Genomic DNA, 13,917 nt, shown 5'->3' with positions numbered 1-13,917 from the left:
TCGCGATCCTGGGAAGCGCCCCAACATTGCGGACCCACACCAGGAGCGAATCGCGATCCTGGGAAGCGCCCCAACATTGCGGACCCACACCAGGAGCGATCCCGTGAAGCGCCCCAACATTGCGGACCCACACCAGGAGCGATCCCGTGAAGCGCCCCAACATTGCGGACCCACACCAGGAGCGGTTCGCGATCCCGTGAAGCGCCCCAACATTGCGGACCCACACCAGGAGCCGTTCCGTGAAGCGCCCCGACATTGCGGACCCACACCAGGAGCGGTTCCGTGAAGCGCCCCAACATTGCGGACCCACACCAGGAGCGATTCGTGATCCCGGGAAGCACCCCAACATTGCGGACCCACACCAGGAGCGATCCCGTGAAGCGCCCCAACATTGCGGACCCACACCAGGAGCGATTCCGTGAAGCGCCCCAACATTGCGGACCCACACCAGGAGCGATTCGCGATCCCGTGAAACGCCCCGACATTGCGGACCCACACCAGGAGCGGTTCCGTGAAGCGCCCCAACATTGCGGACCCATACCAGGAGCGGTTCCGTGAAGCGCCCCAACATTGCGGACCCACACCAGGAGCGAATCGCGATCCCGGGAAGCGCCCCAACATTGCGGACCCTCACCAGGAGCGATTCGCGGTCCCGGGAAGCGCCCCAACATTGCGGACCCACACCCGGAGCGATTCGCGATCCCGGGAAGCGCCCCAACATTGCGGACCCACACCAGGAGCGATTAGCGGTCCCGGGAAGCGCCCCAACATTGCGGACCCACACCAGGAGCGATTCGCGATCCCGTGAAGCGCCCCAACATTGCGGACCCACACCAGGAGCGGTTCGCGATCCCGTGAAGCGCCCCAACATTGCGGACCCACACCAGGAGCGATTCGCGATCCCGTGAAGCGCCCCGACATTGCAGACCCACACCAGGAGCGATTCGCGATTCCGTGAAGCGCAACAACATGGCGGACCCACACCAGGAGCGATCCCGTGAAGCGCCCCAACATTGCGGATCCTCACCAGGAGCGATTTGCGATCCCGTGAAGCGTCCCAACATTGCGGACCAACACCAGGAGCGATCCCGTGAAGCGCCCCAACATGGCGGACCCACACCAGGAGCGATTCGTGATCCCAGGAAGCACCCCAACATTGCGGACCCACACCAGGAGCGATCCCGTGAAGCGCCCCAACATGGCGGACCCACACCAGGAGCGATTCGCGATCCCGTGAAGCACCCCAACATTGCGGACCCACAACAGGAGCGATTCCGTGACGCGCCCCAACATTGCGGATCCACACCAGGAGCGGTTCGCGATCCCGGGAAGCGCCCCAACATTGCGGACCCACACCAGGAGCGATCCCGTGAAGCGCCCCAACATTGCGGATCCTCACCAGGAGCGATTCGCGATCCCGTGAAACGCCCCAACATTGCGGACCCACACCAGGAGCGATTCGCGATCCCGTGAAGCGCCCCAACATTGCGGATCCACACCAGGAGCGGTTCCGTGAAGCGTCCCAACATTGCGGATCCACACCAGGAGCGGTTCCGTGAAGCGTCCCAACATTGCTGACCCACACCAGGAGCGATCCCGTGAAGCGCCCCAACATTGCGGACCCACACCAGGAGCGGTTCGCGATCCCGTGAAGCGCCCCAACATTGCGGACCCACACCAGGAGCGGTTCCGGGAAGCGCCCCAACATTGCGGACCCACACCAGGAGCGGATCCGTGAAGCGCCCCAACATTGCGGACCCACACCAGGAGCGATTCCGTGAAGCGCCCCAACATTGCGGACCCACACCAGGAGCGGTTCCGTGAAGCGCCCCAACATTGCGGACCCACACCAGGAGCGGTTCGCGATCCCGTGAAGCGCCCCGACATTGCGGACCCACACCAGGAGCGATTCGCGATCCCGTGAAACGCCCCAACATTGCGTACCCACACCAGGAGCGATTTGCGATCCCGTGAAGCGCCCCAACATTGCGGACCCACACCAGGAGCGGTTCCGTGAAGCGCCCCAACATTGCGGACCCACACCAGGAGCGGTTCGCGATCCCGTGAAGCGCCCCGACATTGCGGACCCACACCAGGAGCGATTCGCGATCCCGTGAAGCGCCCCAACATTGCGGACCCACACCAGGAGCGATTCGCGATCCCGTGAAACGCCCCAACATTGCGGACCCACACCAGGAGCGATTTGCGATCCCGTGAAGCGCCCCAACATTGCGGACCCACACCAGGAGCGATCCCGTGAAGCGCCCCAACATTGCGGACCCACACCAGGAGCAATCCCGTGAAACGCCCCAACATTGCGGACCCAGACCAGGAGCGGTTCGCGATCCCGTGAAGCGCCCCAACATTGCGGACCCACACCAGGAGCGGTTCCGGGAAGCGCCCCGACATTGCGGACCCACACCAGGAGCCGTTCCGTGAAGCGCCCCAACATTGCGGACCCACACCAGGAGCCGTTCCGTGAAGCGCCCCGACATTGCGGACCCACACCAGGAGCGGTTCCGTGAAGCGCCCCAACATTGCGGACCCACACCAGGAGCGATTCGTGATCCCGGGAAGCACCCCAACATTGCGGACCCACACCAGGAGCGATCCCGTGAAGCGCCCCAACATTGCGGACCCACACCAGGAGCGATTCCGTGAAGCGCCCCAACATTGCGGACCCACACCAGGAGCGATCCCGTGAAGCGCCCCAACATTGCGGACCCACACCAGGAGCGGTTCCGTGAAGCGCCCCAACATTGCGGACCCACACCAGGAGCGAATCGCGAATCCGGGAAGCGCCCCAACATTGCGGACCCTCACCAGGAGCGAATCGCGATCCTGGGAAGCGCCCCAACATTGCGGACCCACACCAGGAGCGAATCGCGATCCTGGGAAGCGCCCCAACATTGCGGACCCACACCAGGAGCGATCCCGTGAAGCGCCCCAACATTGCGGACCCACACCAGGAGCGATCCCGTGAAGCGCCCCAACATTGCGGACCCACACCAGGAGCGGTTCGCGATCCCGTGAAGCGCCCCAACATTGCGGACCCACACCAGGAGCCGTTCCGTGAAGCGCCCCGACATTGCGGACCCACACCAGGAGCGGTTCCGTGAAGCGCCCCAACATTGCGGACCCACACCAGGAGCGATTCGTGATCCCGGGAAGCACCCCAACATTGCGGACCCACACCAGGAGCGATCCCGTGAAGCGCCCCAACATTGCGGACCCACACCAGGAGCGATTCCGTGAAGCGCCCCAACATTGCGGACCCACACCAGGAGCGATTCGCGATCCCGTGAAACGCCCCGACATTGCGGACCCACACCAGGAGCGGTTCCGTGAAGCGCCCCAACATTGCGGACCCATACCAGGAGCGGTTCCGTGAAGCGCCCCAACATTGCGGACCCACACCAGGAGCGAATCGCGATCCCGGGAAGCGCCCCAACATTGCGGACCCTCACCAGGAGCGATTCGCGGTCCCGGGAAGCGCCCCAACATTGCGGACCCACACCCGGAGCGATTCGCGATCCCGGGAAGCGCCCCAACATTGCGGACCCACACCAGGAGCGATTAGCGGTCCCGGGAAGCGCCCCAACATTGCGGACCCACACCAGGAGCGATTCGCGATCCCGTGAAGCGCCCCAACATTGCGGACCCACACCAGGAGCGGTTTGCGATCCCGTGAAGCGCCCCAACATTGCGGACCCACACCAGGAGCGGTTCCGGGAAGCGCCCCGACATTGCGGACCCACACCAGGAGCGATTCGTGATCCCAGGAAGCACCCCAACATTGCGGACCCACACCAGGAGCGATCCCGTGAAGCGCCCCAACATTGCGGACCCACACCAGGAGCGGTTCCGTGAAGCGTCCCAACATTGCGGACCCACACCAGGAGCGATCCCGTGAAGCGCCCCAACATTGCGGACCCACACCAGGAGCGGTTCGCGATCCCGTGAAGCGCCCCAACATTGCGGACCCACACCAGGAGCAGTTCCGGGAAGCGCCCCAACATTGCGGACCCACACCAGGAGCGGTTCGCGATCCCGTGAAGCGCCCCAACATTGCGGACCCACACCAGGAGCGGTTCCGGGAAGCGCCCCAACATTGCGGACCCACACCAGGAGCCGTTCCGTGAAGCGGCCCGACATTGCGGACCCACACCAGGAGCCGTTCCGTGAAGCGCCCCAACATTGCGGACCCACACCAGGAGCGATTCGCGATCCCGTGAAGCGCCCCAACATTGCGGACCCACACCAGGAGCGGTTCGCGATCCCGTGAAGCGCCCCAACATTGCGGACCCACACCAGGAGCGGTTCCGGGAAGCGCCCCGACATTGCAGACCCACACCATGAGCGGTTCCGTGAAGCGCCCCGACATTGCGGACCCACACCAGGAGCGGTTCCGTGAAGTGCCCCAACATTGCGGACCCACACCAGGAGCGATTCGTGATCCCGGGAAGCACCCCAACATTGCGGACCCACACCTGGAGCGGTCCCGTGAAGCGTCCCAACATTGCGGACCCACACCAGGAGCGATTCCGTGAAGCGCCCCAACATTGCGGACCCACACCAGGAGCGGTTCCGTGAAGCGCCCCAACATTGCAGACCCACACCAGGAGCGATTCGCGATCCCGTGAAACGCCCCAACATTGCGGACCCACACCAGGAGCGATTCGCGATCCCGTGAAGCGCCCCGACATTGCGGACCCACACCAGGAGCGATTCCGTGAAGCGTCCCAACATTGCGGACCCACACCAGGAGCGATTCGCGATCACGTGAAGCGCCCCAACATTGCGGACCCACACCAGGAGCGATTCGCGATCCCGTGAAGCGCCCCGACATTGCGGACCCACACCAGGAGCGATCCCGTGAAGCGCCCCAACATTGCGGACCCACACCAGGAGCGATTCGCGATCCCGTGAAGCGCCCCAACATTGCGGACCCACACCAGGAGCGATTCGCGATCCCTTGAAGCGCCCCAACATTGCGGACCCACACCAGGAGCGATTCGCGATCCCGGGAAGCGCCCCTACATTGCGACCCTCACCAGGACCGGTTCGCGATCCCGTGAAGCGCCCCAACATTGCGGACCCACACCAGGAGCGATCCCGTGAAGCGTCCCAACATTGCGGACCCACACCAGGAGCGGTTCGCGATCCCGTGAAGCGTCCCAACATTGCGGACCCACACCAGGAGCGGTTCGCGATCCCGTGAAGCGTCCCAACTTTGCGGACCCACACCAGGAGCGATTCGCGATCCCGTGAAGCGTCCCAACATTGCGGATCCACACCAGGAGCGGTCCCGTGAAGCGCCCCAACATTGCGGACCCACACCAGGAGCGATTCGCGATCCCGTGAAGCGTCCCAACATTGCGGATCCACACCAGGAGCGGTTCGCGATCCCGGGAAGCGCCCCAACATTGCGGACCCACACCAGGAGCGGTTCGCGATCCCGTGTAGCGTCCCAACATTGCGGACCCACACCAGGAGCGATTCGCGATCCCGGGAAGCGTCCCAACATTGCGGACCCACACCAGGAGCGGTTCGCGATCCCGGGAAGCGCCCCAACATTGCGGACCCACACCAGGAGCGATTCGCGATCCCGTGAAGCGCCCCAACATTGCGGACCCACACCAGGAGCGATCCCGTGAAGCGCCCCAACATTGCGGACCCACACCAGGAGCGATTCGCGATCCCGGGAAGCGCCCCAACATTGCGGACCCTCACCAGGAGCGGTTCGCGATCCCGTGAAGTGCCCCAACATTGCGGACCCACACCAGGAGCGATCCCGTGAGGCGCCCCAACATTGCGGACCCACACCAGGAGCAGTTTGCGATCCCGTGAAGCGTCCCAACATTGCGGACCCACACCAGGAGCGGTTCGCGATCCCGTGAAGCGCCCCAACATTGCGGACCCACACCAGGAGCGATTCGCGATCCCGTGAAGCGCCCCAACATTGCGAACCCACACCAGGAGCGATTCGCGATCCCGTGAAGCGCCCCAACATTGCGGACCCACACCAGGAGCGATTCGCGATCCCGTGAAGCGTCCCAACATTGCGGACCCACACCAGGAGCGGTTCGTGATCCCGGGAAGCACCCCAACATTGCGGACCCACACCAGGAGCGATTCGCGATCCCGTGAAGCACCCCAACATTGCGGATCCACACCAGGAGCGGTCCCGTGAAGCGCCCCAACATTGCGGACCCACACCAGGAGCGATTCGCGATACCGTGCAGCGTCCCGACATTGCGGATCCACACCAGGAGCGGTTCGCGATCCCGTGAAGCGTCCCAACATTGCGGACCCACACCAGGAGCGATTCGCGATCCCGGGAAGCGTCCCAACATTGCGGACCCACACCAGGAGCGGTTCGCGATCCCGGGAAGCGCCCCAACATTGCGGACCCACACCAGGAGCGATTCGCGATCCCGGGAAGCGTCCCAACATTGCGGACCCACACCAGGAGCGGTTCGCGATCCCGGGAAGCGCCCCAACATTGCGGACCCACACCAGGAGCGGTCCCGTGAAGCGCCCCAACATTGCGGACCCACACCAGGAGCGATTCCCGATCCCGTGAAGCGCCCCAACATTGCGGACCCACACCAGAAGCGATTCGCGATCCCGTGAAGCACCCCAACATTGCGGACCCACACCAGGAGCGATTCGCGATCCCGTGAAGCGTCCCAACAGGGCGGACCCACACCAGGAGCGATCCCGGGAAGCGTCCCAACAGGGCGGACCCACACCAGGAGCGATTCCGTGAAGCGCCCCGACATTGCGGACCCACACCAGGACCGATTCCGTGAAGCGCCCCGACATTGCGGACCCACACCAGGAGCGATCCCGGGAAGCGTCCCAACAGGGCGGACCCACACCAGGATAGACTGGGACTTTTTTCCCTGGAGCGTAGGAGGCTTAGGGGTGATCTTATAGAGGTCTATAAAATAATGAGGGGCATAGATAAGGTAGATAGTCAACATCTTTTCCCAAAGGTAGGGGAGTCTAAAACTAGAGGGCATAGGTTTAAGGTGAGAGGGGAGAGATTCAGAAGGGCCCAGAGGGGCAATTTCTTCACTCAGAGGGTAGTGAGTGTCTGGAATGGGCTGCCAGAGGTAGTAGTAGAGGCGGGTACAATTGTGTCTTTTAAAAAGCATTTAGATAGTTACATGGGTAAGATGGGTATAGAGGGTTATGGGCCAAGTGCGGGCAACTGGGACTAGCTTAATGGTAAAAACTGGGCGGCATGGACTGGTTGGGCCGAAGGGCCTGTTTCCATGCTGTAAACTTCTATGATTCTATGAGGAGCGGTTCCGTGAAGCGCCCCAACATTGCGGACCCACACCAGCAGCGATTCGCAATCCCGGGAAGCGCCCCAACATTGCGGACCCACACCAGCAGCGATTCGCAATCCCGGGAAGCGTCCCAACATTGCGGACCCCCACCAGGAGCGATTCCCGATCCCGGGAAGCGTCCCAACATTGCGGACCCCCACCAGGAGCGATCCCGTGAAGCGCCCCAACATTGCGGACCCACACCAGGAGCGATTCGCGATCCCGTGAAGCGCCCCTACATTGCGGACACACACCAGGAGCGATTCGCGATCCCGTGAAGCTCCCCGACATTGCGGACCCACACCAGGAGCGATCCCGGGAAGCGCCCCAACATTGCGGACCCACACCAGGAGCGATTCCGTGAAGCGCCCCAACATTGCGGATCCACACCAGGAGCGATTCCGTGAAGCGTCCCAACATTGCGGACCCACACCAGGAGCGATTCGCGATCCCGGGAAGCGCCCCGACATTGCGGACCAACACCAGGAGCGATTCGCGATCCCGGGAAGCGCCCCAACATTGCGGACCCACGCCAGGAGCGAGTCGCGATCCCGGGAAGCGCCCCAACATTGCGGACCCACACCAGGAGCGAATCGCGATCCCGGGAAGCGCCCCAACATTGCGGACCCACACCCGGAGCGATTCGCGATCCCGGGAAGCGCCCCAACATTGCGGACCCACACCAGGAGCGATTCGCGATCCCGTGAAGCGCCCCAACATTGCGGACCCACACCAGGAGCGATTCCCGATCCCGGGAAGCGTCCCAACATTGCGGACCCACACCAGGAGCGATTTGCGATCCCGTGAAGCGCCCCGACATTGCGGACCCACACCAGGAGCGATTCGCGATCCCGTGAAGCGCCCCGACATTGCGGACCCACACCAGGAGCGATTCGCGATCCCGTGAAGCGCCCCAACATTGCGGACCCACACCAGGAGCGATTCGCGATCCCGGGAAGCGCCCCAACATTGCGGACCCACACCAGGAGCGATTCGCGATCCCGTGAAGCGCCCCGACATTGCGGACCCACACCAGGAGCGATCCCGTGAAGCGCCCCAACATTGCGGACCCACACCAGGAGCGATTCGCGATCCCGTGAAGCGCCCCACCATTGCGGACCCACACCAGGAGCGATCCCGTGAAGCGCCCCAACATTGCGGACCCACACCAGGAGCGATTCGCGATCCCGGGAAGCGCCCCAACATTGCGGACCCTCACCAGGAGCGGTTCGCGATCCCGTGAAGCGCCCCAACATTGCGGACCCACACCAGGAGCGATCCCGTGAGGCGCCCCAACATTGCGGACCCACACCAGGAGCAGTTTGCGATCCCGTGAAGCGTCCCAACATTGCGGACCCACACCAGGAGCGGTTCGCGATCCCGTGAAGCGCCCCAACATTGCGGACCCACACCAGGAGCGATTCGCGATCCCGTGAAGCGCCCCAACATTGCGGACCCACACCAGGAGCGATTCGCGATCCCGTGAAGCGCCCCAACATTGCGGACCCACACCAGGAGCGATTCGCGATCCCGTGAAGCGTCCCAACATTGCGGACCCACACCAGGAGCGGTTCGTGATCCCGGGAAGCACCCCAACATTGCGGACCCACACCAGGAGCGATTCGCGATCCCGTGAAGCACCCCAACATTGCGGATCCACACCAGGAGCGGTCCCGTGAAGCGCCCCAACATTGCGGACCCACACCAGGAGCGATTCGCGATCCCGTGCAGCGTCCCGACATTGCGGATCCACACCAGGAGCGGTTCGCGATCCCGTGAAGCGTCCCAACATTGCGGACCCACACCAGGAGCGATTCGCGATCCCGGGAAGCGTCCCAACATTGCGGACCCACACCAGGAGCGGTTCGCGATCCCGGGAAGCGCCCCAACATTGCGGACCCACAGCAGGAGCGATTCGCGATCCCGGGAAGCGTCCCAACATTGCGGACCCACACCAGGAGCGGTTCGCGATCCCGGGAAGCGCCCCAACATTGCGGACCCACACCAGGAGCGGTTCGCGATCCCGTGAAGCGTCCCAACATTGCGGACCCACACCAGGAGCGATTCGCGATCCCGAGAAGCGCCCCAACATTGCGGACCCACACCAGGAGCGGTTCGCGATCCCGTGAAGCGTCCCAACATTGCGGACCCACACCAGGAGCGGTCCCGTGAAGCGCCCCAACATTGCGGACCCACACCAGGAGCGATTCCCGATCCCGTGAAGCGCCCCAACATTGCGGACCCACACCAGAAGCGATTCGCGATCCCGTGAAGCACCCCAACATTGCGGACCCACACCAGGAGCGATTCGCGATCCCGTGAAGCGTCCCAACAGGGCGGACCCACACCAGGAGCGATCCCGGGAAGCGTCCCAACAGGGCGGACCCACACCAGGAGCGATTCCGTGAAGCGCCCCGACATTGCGGACCCACACCAGGACCGATTCCGTGAAGCGCCCCGACATTGCGGACCCACACCAGGAGCGATCCCGGGAAGCGTCCCAACAGGGCGGACCCACACCAGGATAGACTGGGACTTTTTTCCCTGGAGCGTAGGAGGCTTAGGGGTGAACTTATAGAGGTCTATAAAATAATGAGGGGCATAGATAAGGTAGATAGTCAACATCTTTTCCCAAAGGTAGGGGAGTCTAAAACTAGAGGGCATAGGTTTAAGGTGAGAGGGGAGAGATTCAGAAGGGCCCAGAGGGGCAATTTCTTCACTCAGAGGGTAGTGAGTGTCTGGAATGGGCTGCCAGAGGTAGTAGTAGAGGCGGGTACAATTGTGTCTTTTAAAAAGCATTTAGATAGTTACATGGGTAAGATGGGTATAGAGGGTTATGGGCCAAGTGCGGGCAACTGGGACTAGCTTAATGGTAAAAACTGGGCGGCATGGACTGGTTGGGCCGAAGGGCCTGTTTCCATGCTGTAAACTTCTATGATTCTATGAGGAGCGGTTCCGTGAAGCGCCCCAACATTGCGGACCCACACCAGCAGCGATTCGCAATCCCGGGAAGCGTCCCAACATTGCGGACCCCCACCAGGAGCGATTCCCGATCCCGGGAAGCGTCCCAACATTGCGGACCCCCACCAGGAGCGATCCCGTGAAGCGCCCCAACATTGCGGACCCACACCAGGAGCGATTCGCGATCCCGTGAAGCGCCCCTACATTGCGGACCCACACCAGGAGCGATTCGCGATCCCGTGAAGCTCCCCGACATTGCGGACCCACACCAGGAGCGATCCCGGGAAGCGCCCCAACATTGCGGACCCACACCAGGAGCGATCCCGGGAAGCACCCCAACATTGCAGACCCACACCAGGAGCGATCCCGGGAAGCGCCCCAACATTGCGGACCCACACCAGGAGCGATTCCGTGAAGCGCCCCAACATTGCGGATCCACACCAGGAGCGATTCCGTGAAGCGTCCCAACATTGCGGACCCACACCAGGAGCGATTCGCGATCCCGGGAAGCGCCCCGACATTGCGGACCAACACCAGGAGCGATTCGCGATCCCGGGAAGCGCCCCAACATTGCGGACCCACGCCAGGAGCGAGTCGCGATCCCGGGAAGCGCCCCAACATTGCGGACCCACACCAGGAGCGAATCGCGATCCCGGGAAGCGCCCCAACATTGCGGACCCACACCCGGAGCGATTCGCGATCCCGGGAAGCGCCCCAACATTGCGGACCCACACCAGGAGCGATTCGCGATCCCGTGAAGCGCCCCAACATTGCGGACCCACACCAGGAGCGATTCCCGATCCCGGGAAGCGTCCCAACATTGCGGACCCACACCAGGAGCGATTTGCGATCCCGTGAAGCGCCCCGACATTGCGGACCCACACCAGGAGCGATTCGCGATCCCGTGAAGCGCCCCGACATTGCGGACCCACACCAGGAGCGATTCGCGATCCCGTGAAGCGCCCCAACATTGCGGACCCACACCAGGAGCGATTCGCGATCCCGGGAAGCGCCCCAACATTGCGGACCCACACCAGGAGCGATTCGCGATCCCGTGAAGCGCCCCGACATTGCGGACCCACACCAGGAGCGATCCCGTGAAGCGCCCCAACATTGCGGACCCACACCAGGAGCGGTCCCGTGAAGCGCCCCAACATTGCGGACCCACACCAGGAGCGATCCCGTGAAGCGTCCCAACATTGCGGACCCACACCAGGAGCGATCCCGTGAAGCGTCCCAACATTGCGGACCCACACCAGGAGCGATCCCGTGAAGCGTCCCCAACATTGCGGACCCACACCAGGAGCGATCCCGTGAAGCGCCCCAACAGGGCGGACCCACACCAGGAGCGGTCCCGTGAAGCGCCCCCAACAGGGCGGACCCACACCAGGAGCGGCCCCGTGAAGCGCCCCAACATTGCGGACCCACACCAGGAGCGATTCGCGATCCCGTGAAACGCCCCAACATTGCGGACCCACACCAGGAGCGATCCCGTGAAGCGCCCCAACAGGGCGGACCCACACCAGGAGCGGTCCCGTGAAGCGCCCCAACAGGGCGGACCCACACCAGGAGCGGTCCCGTGAAGCGCCCCAACATTGCGGACCCACACCAGGAGCGATTCGCGATTCGGCAGACAAAAGGGGATCTTTTATTTGAAAATAAATGTAGGCCTCCCGCTGCTCGGTGAGATTTTCTGCTGAGACTCCCCCTGGGTGTGTTTTACCCCCGCCCGCCCCCTGCAGATCTCCCCGTCGGCGAAGGCGCTGACTACGCAAAGCACCTGACTGGGAGGAGCTTTCGGACGTTCCTCATGGAGCTGAGGGAGGGGAACACGCCCTACCGCGGGGTGCGCAAGAACCTCATCGACAAGCTGATAAACGGATATGAAGCGGCGCGACACGGCACGGCGGTAAGTGCGTCGGGGGGGGCACCGTGAGCCGCGAGATCGGGCACGGCGGTAAGTGTGTCGGGGGGGGCACCGTGAGGCGGCGGAGATCGGGCACGGCGGTAAGTGCGTCGGGGGGGGGCACCGTGAGCCGGCGGAGATCAGGCACGGCGGTAAGTGTGTCGGGGGGTGGCACCGTGAGCCGGCGGAGATCGGGCACGGCGGTAAGTGTGTCGGGGGGTGGCACCGTGAGCCGGCGGAGATCGAGCACGGCGGTAAGTGGTCGTCGGGGGGCACCGTGAGCCGGCGGAGATTGGGCACGGCGGTAAGTGCGTCGGGGGGGGCACCGTGAGCCGGCGGAGATCGGGCACGGCGGTAAGTGCGTCGGGGGGTGGCACCGTGAGCCGGCGGAGATCGGGCACGGCGGTAAGTGTGTCGGGGGGGGGCACCGTGAGCCGGCGGAGATCGGGCACGGCGGTAAGTGTGTCGGGGGGGCACCGTGAGCCGGCGGAGATCGGGCACGGCGGTAAGTGCGTCGGGGGGGGGGCACCGTGAGCCGGCGGAGATCGGGCACGGCGGTAAGTGTGTCGGGGGGGGCACCGTGAGCCGGCGGAGATCGGGCACGGCGGTAAGTGTGTCGGGGGGGCACCGTGAGCCGGCGGTGATCGGGCACGGCGGTAAGTGTGTCGGGGGGGGGCACCGTGAGCCGGCGGTGATCGGGCACGGCGGTAAGTGTGTCGGGGGGGGGCACCGTGAGCCGGCGGAGATCGGGCACGGCGGTAAGTGCGTCGGGGGGGGGGCACCGTGAGCCGGCGGAGATCGGGCACGGCGGTAAGTGTGTCGGGGGGGCACCGTGAGCCGGGGGAGATCGGGCACGGCGGTGAGTGTGTCGGGGGGGGGGCACCGTGAGCCGGCGGAGATCGGGCACGGCGGTGAGTGTGTCGGGGGGGGGGCACCGTGAGCCGGCGGAGATCGGGCACGGCGGTAAGTGTGTCGGGGGGGGGGCACCGTGAGCCGGCGGAGATCGGGCACGGCGGTGAGTGTGTCGGGGGGGGGGGCACCGTGAGCCGGCGGAGATCGGGCACGGCGGTGAGTGTGTCGGGGTGGCACCGTGAGCCGGCGGAGATCGGGCACGGCGGTAAGTGTCTCGGGGGGGGGGCACCGTGAGCCGGCGGAGATCGGGCACGGCGGTGAGTGTGTCGGGGTGGCACCGTGAGCCGGCGGAGATTGGGCACGGCGGTAAGTGTGTCGGGGGGGGGGGCACCGTGAGCCGCGGAGATCGGGCACGGCGGTAAGTGTGTCGGGGGGGGGCACCGTGAGCCGGCGGAGATCGGGCACGGCGGTGAGTGTGTCGGGGGGGGGGGGCACCGTGAGCCGGCGGAGATCGGGCAAGGCGGTAAGTGTGTCGGGGGGGGGGGGGCACCGTGAGCCGGCGGAGATCGGGCACGGCGGTAAGTGTGTCGCGGGGGCACCGTGAGCCGGCGGAGATCGGGCACGGCGGTAAGTGTGTCGGGGGGGGGGGGCACCGTGAGCCGGCGGAGATCGGGCACGGCGGTAAGTGTGTCGGGGGGGGGGGGCACCGTGAGCCGGCGGTGATTCGGGCACGGCGGTGAGTGTGTCGGGGGGGGGGGGCACCGTGAGCCGGCGGAGATCGGGCCACGGCGGTAAGTGTGTCGCGGGGGCACCGTGAGCCGGCGGTGATCGGGCACGGCGGTGAGTGTGTCGAGGGGG

At 64.8% G+C, this 13,917-nt stretch overlaps 1 protein-coding gene across 1 annotated transcript in view; it reads left to right on the top strand.

Annotated features, from left to right (window-relative positions):
- Positions 1-12,210, top strand: part of LOC140407168 (protein C1orf43 homolog) — a gene marked incomplete at its 3' end in the record, with an annotated part of 49,410 nt that extends 37,200 nt beyond the window's left edge. Inside the window, exon 5 of the mRNA XM_072494850.1 lies at positions 12,044-12,210. Coding sequence (XP_072350951.1) covers positions 12,044-12,210 — 167 coding nt within the window. The remainder of the gene's footprint in view (positions 1-12,043) is intronic.
- Positions 12,211-13,917: the final 1,707 nt, after the last annotated feature.

This window comes from Scyliorhinus torazame, unplaced genomic scaffold, assembly GCF_047496885.1.
Source record: "Scyliorhinus torazame isolate Kashiwa2021f unplaced genomic scaffold, sScyTor2.1 scaffold_1265, whole genome shotgun sequence".
NCBI classification, from domain to species: domain Eukaryota; kingdom Metazoa; phylum Chordata; class Chondrichthyes; order Carcharhiniformes; family Scyliorhinidae; genus Scyliorhinus; species Scyliorhinus torazame.
The sequence above is the reverse complement of the archived record's forward strand: the minus strand, read 5'-3'. Positions and strand labels throughout refer to the sequence as shown.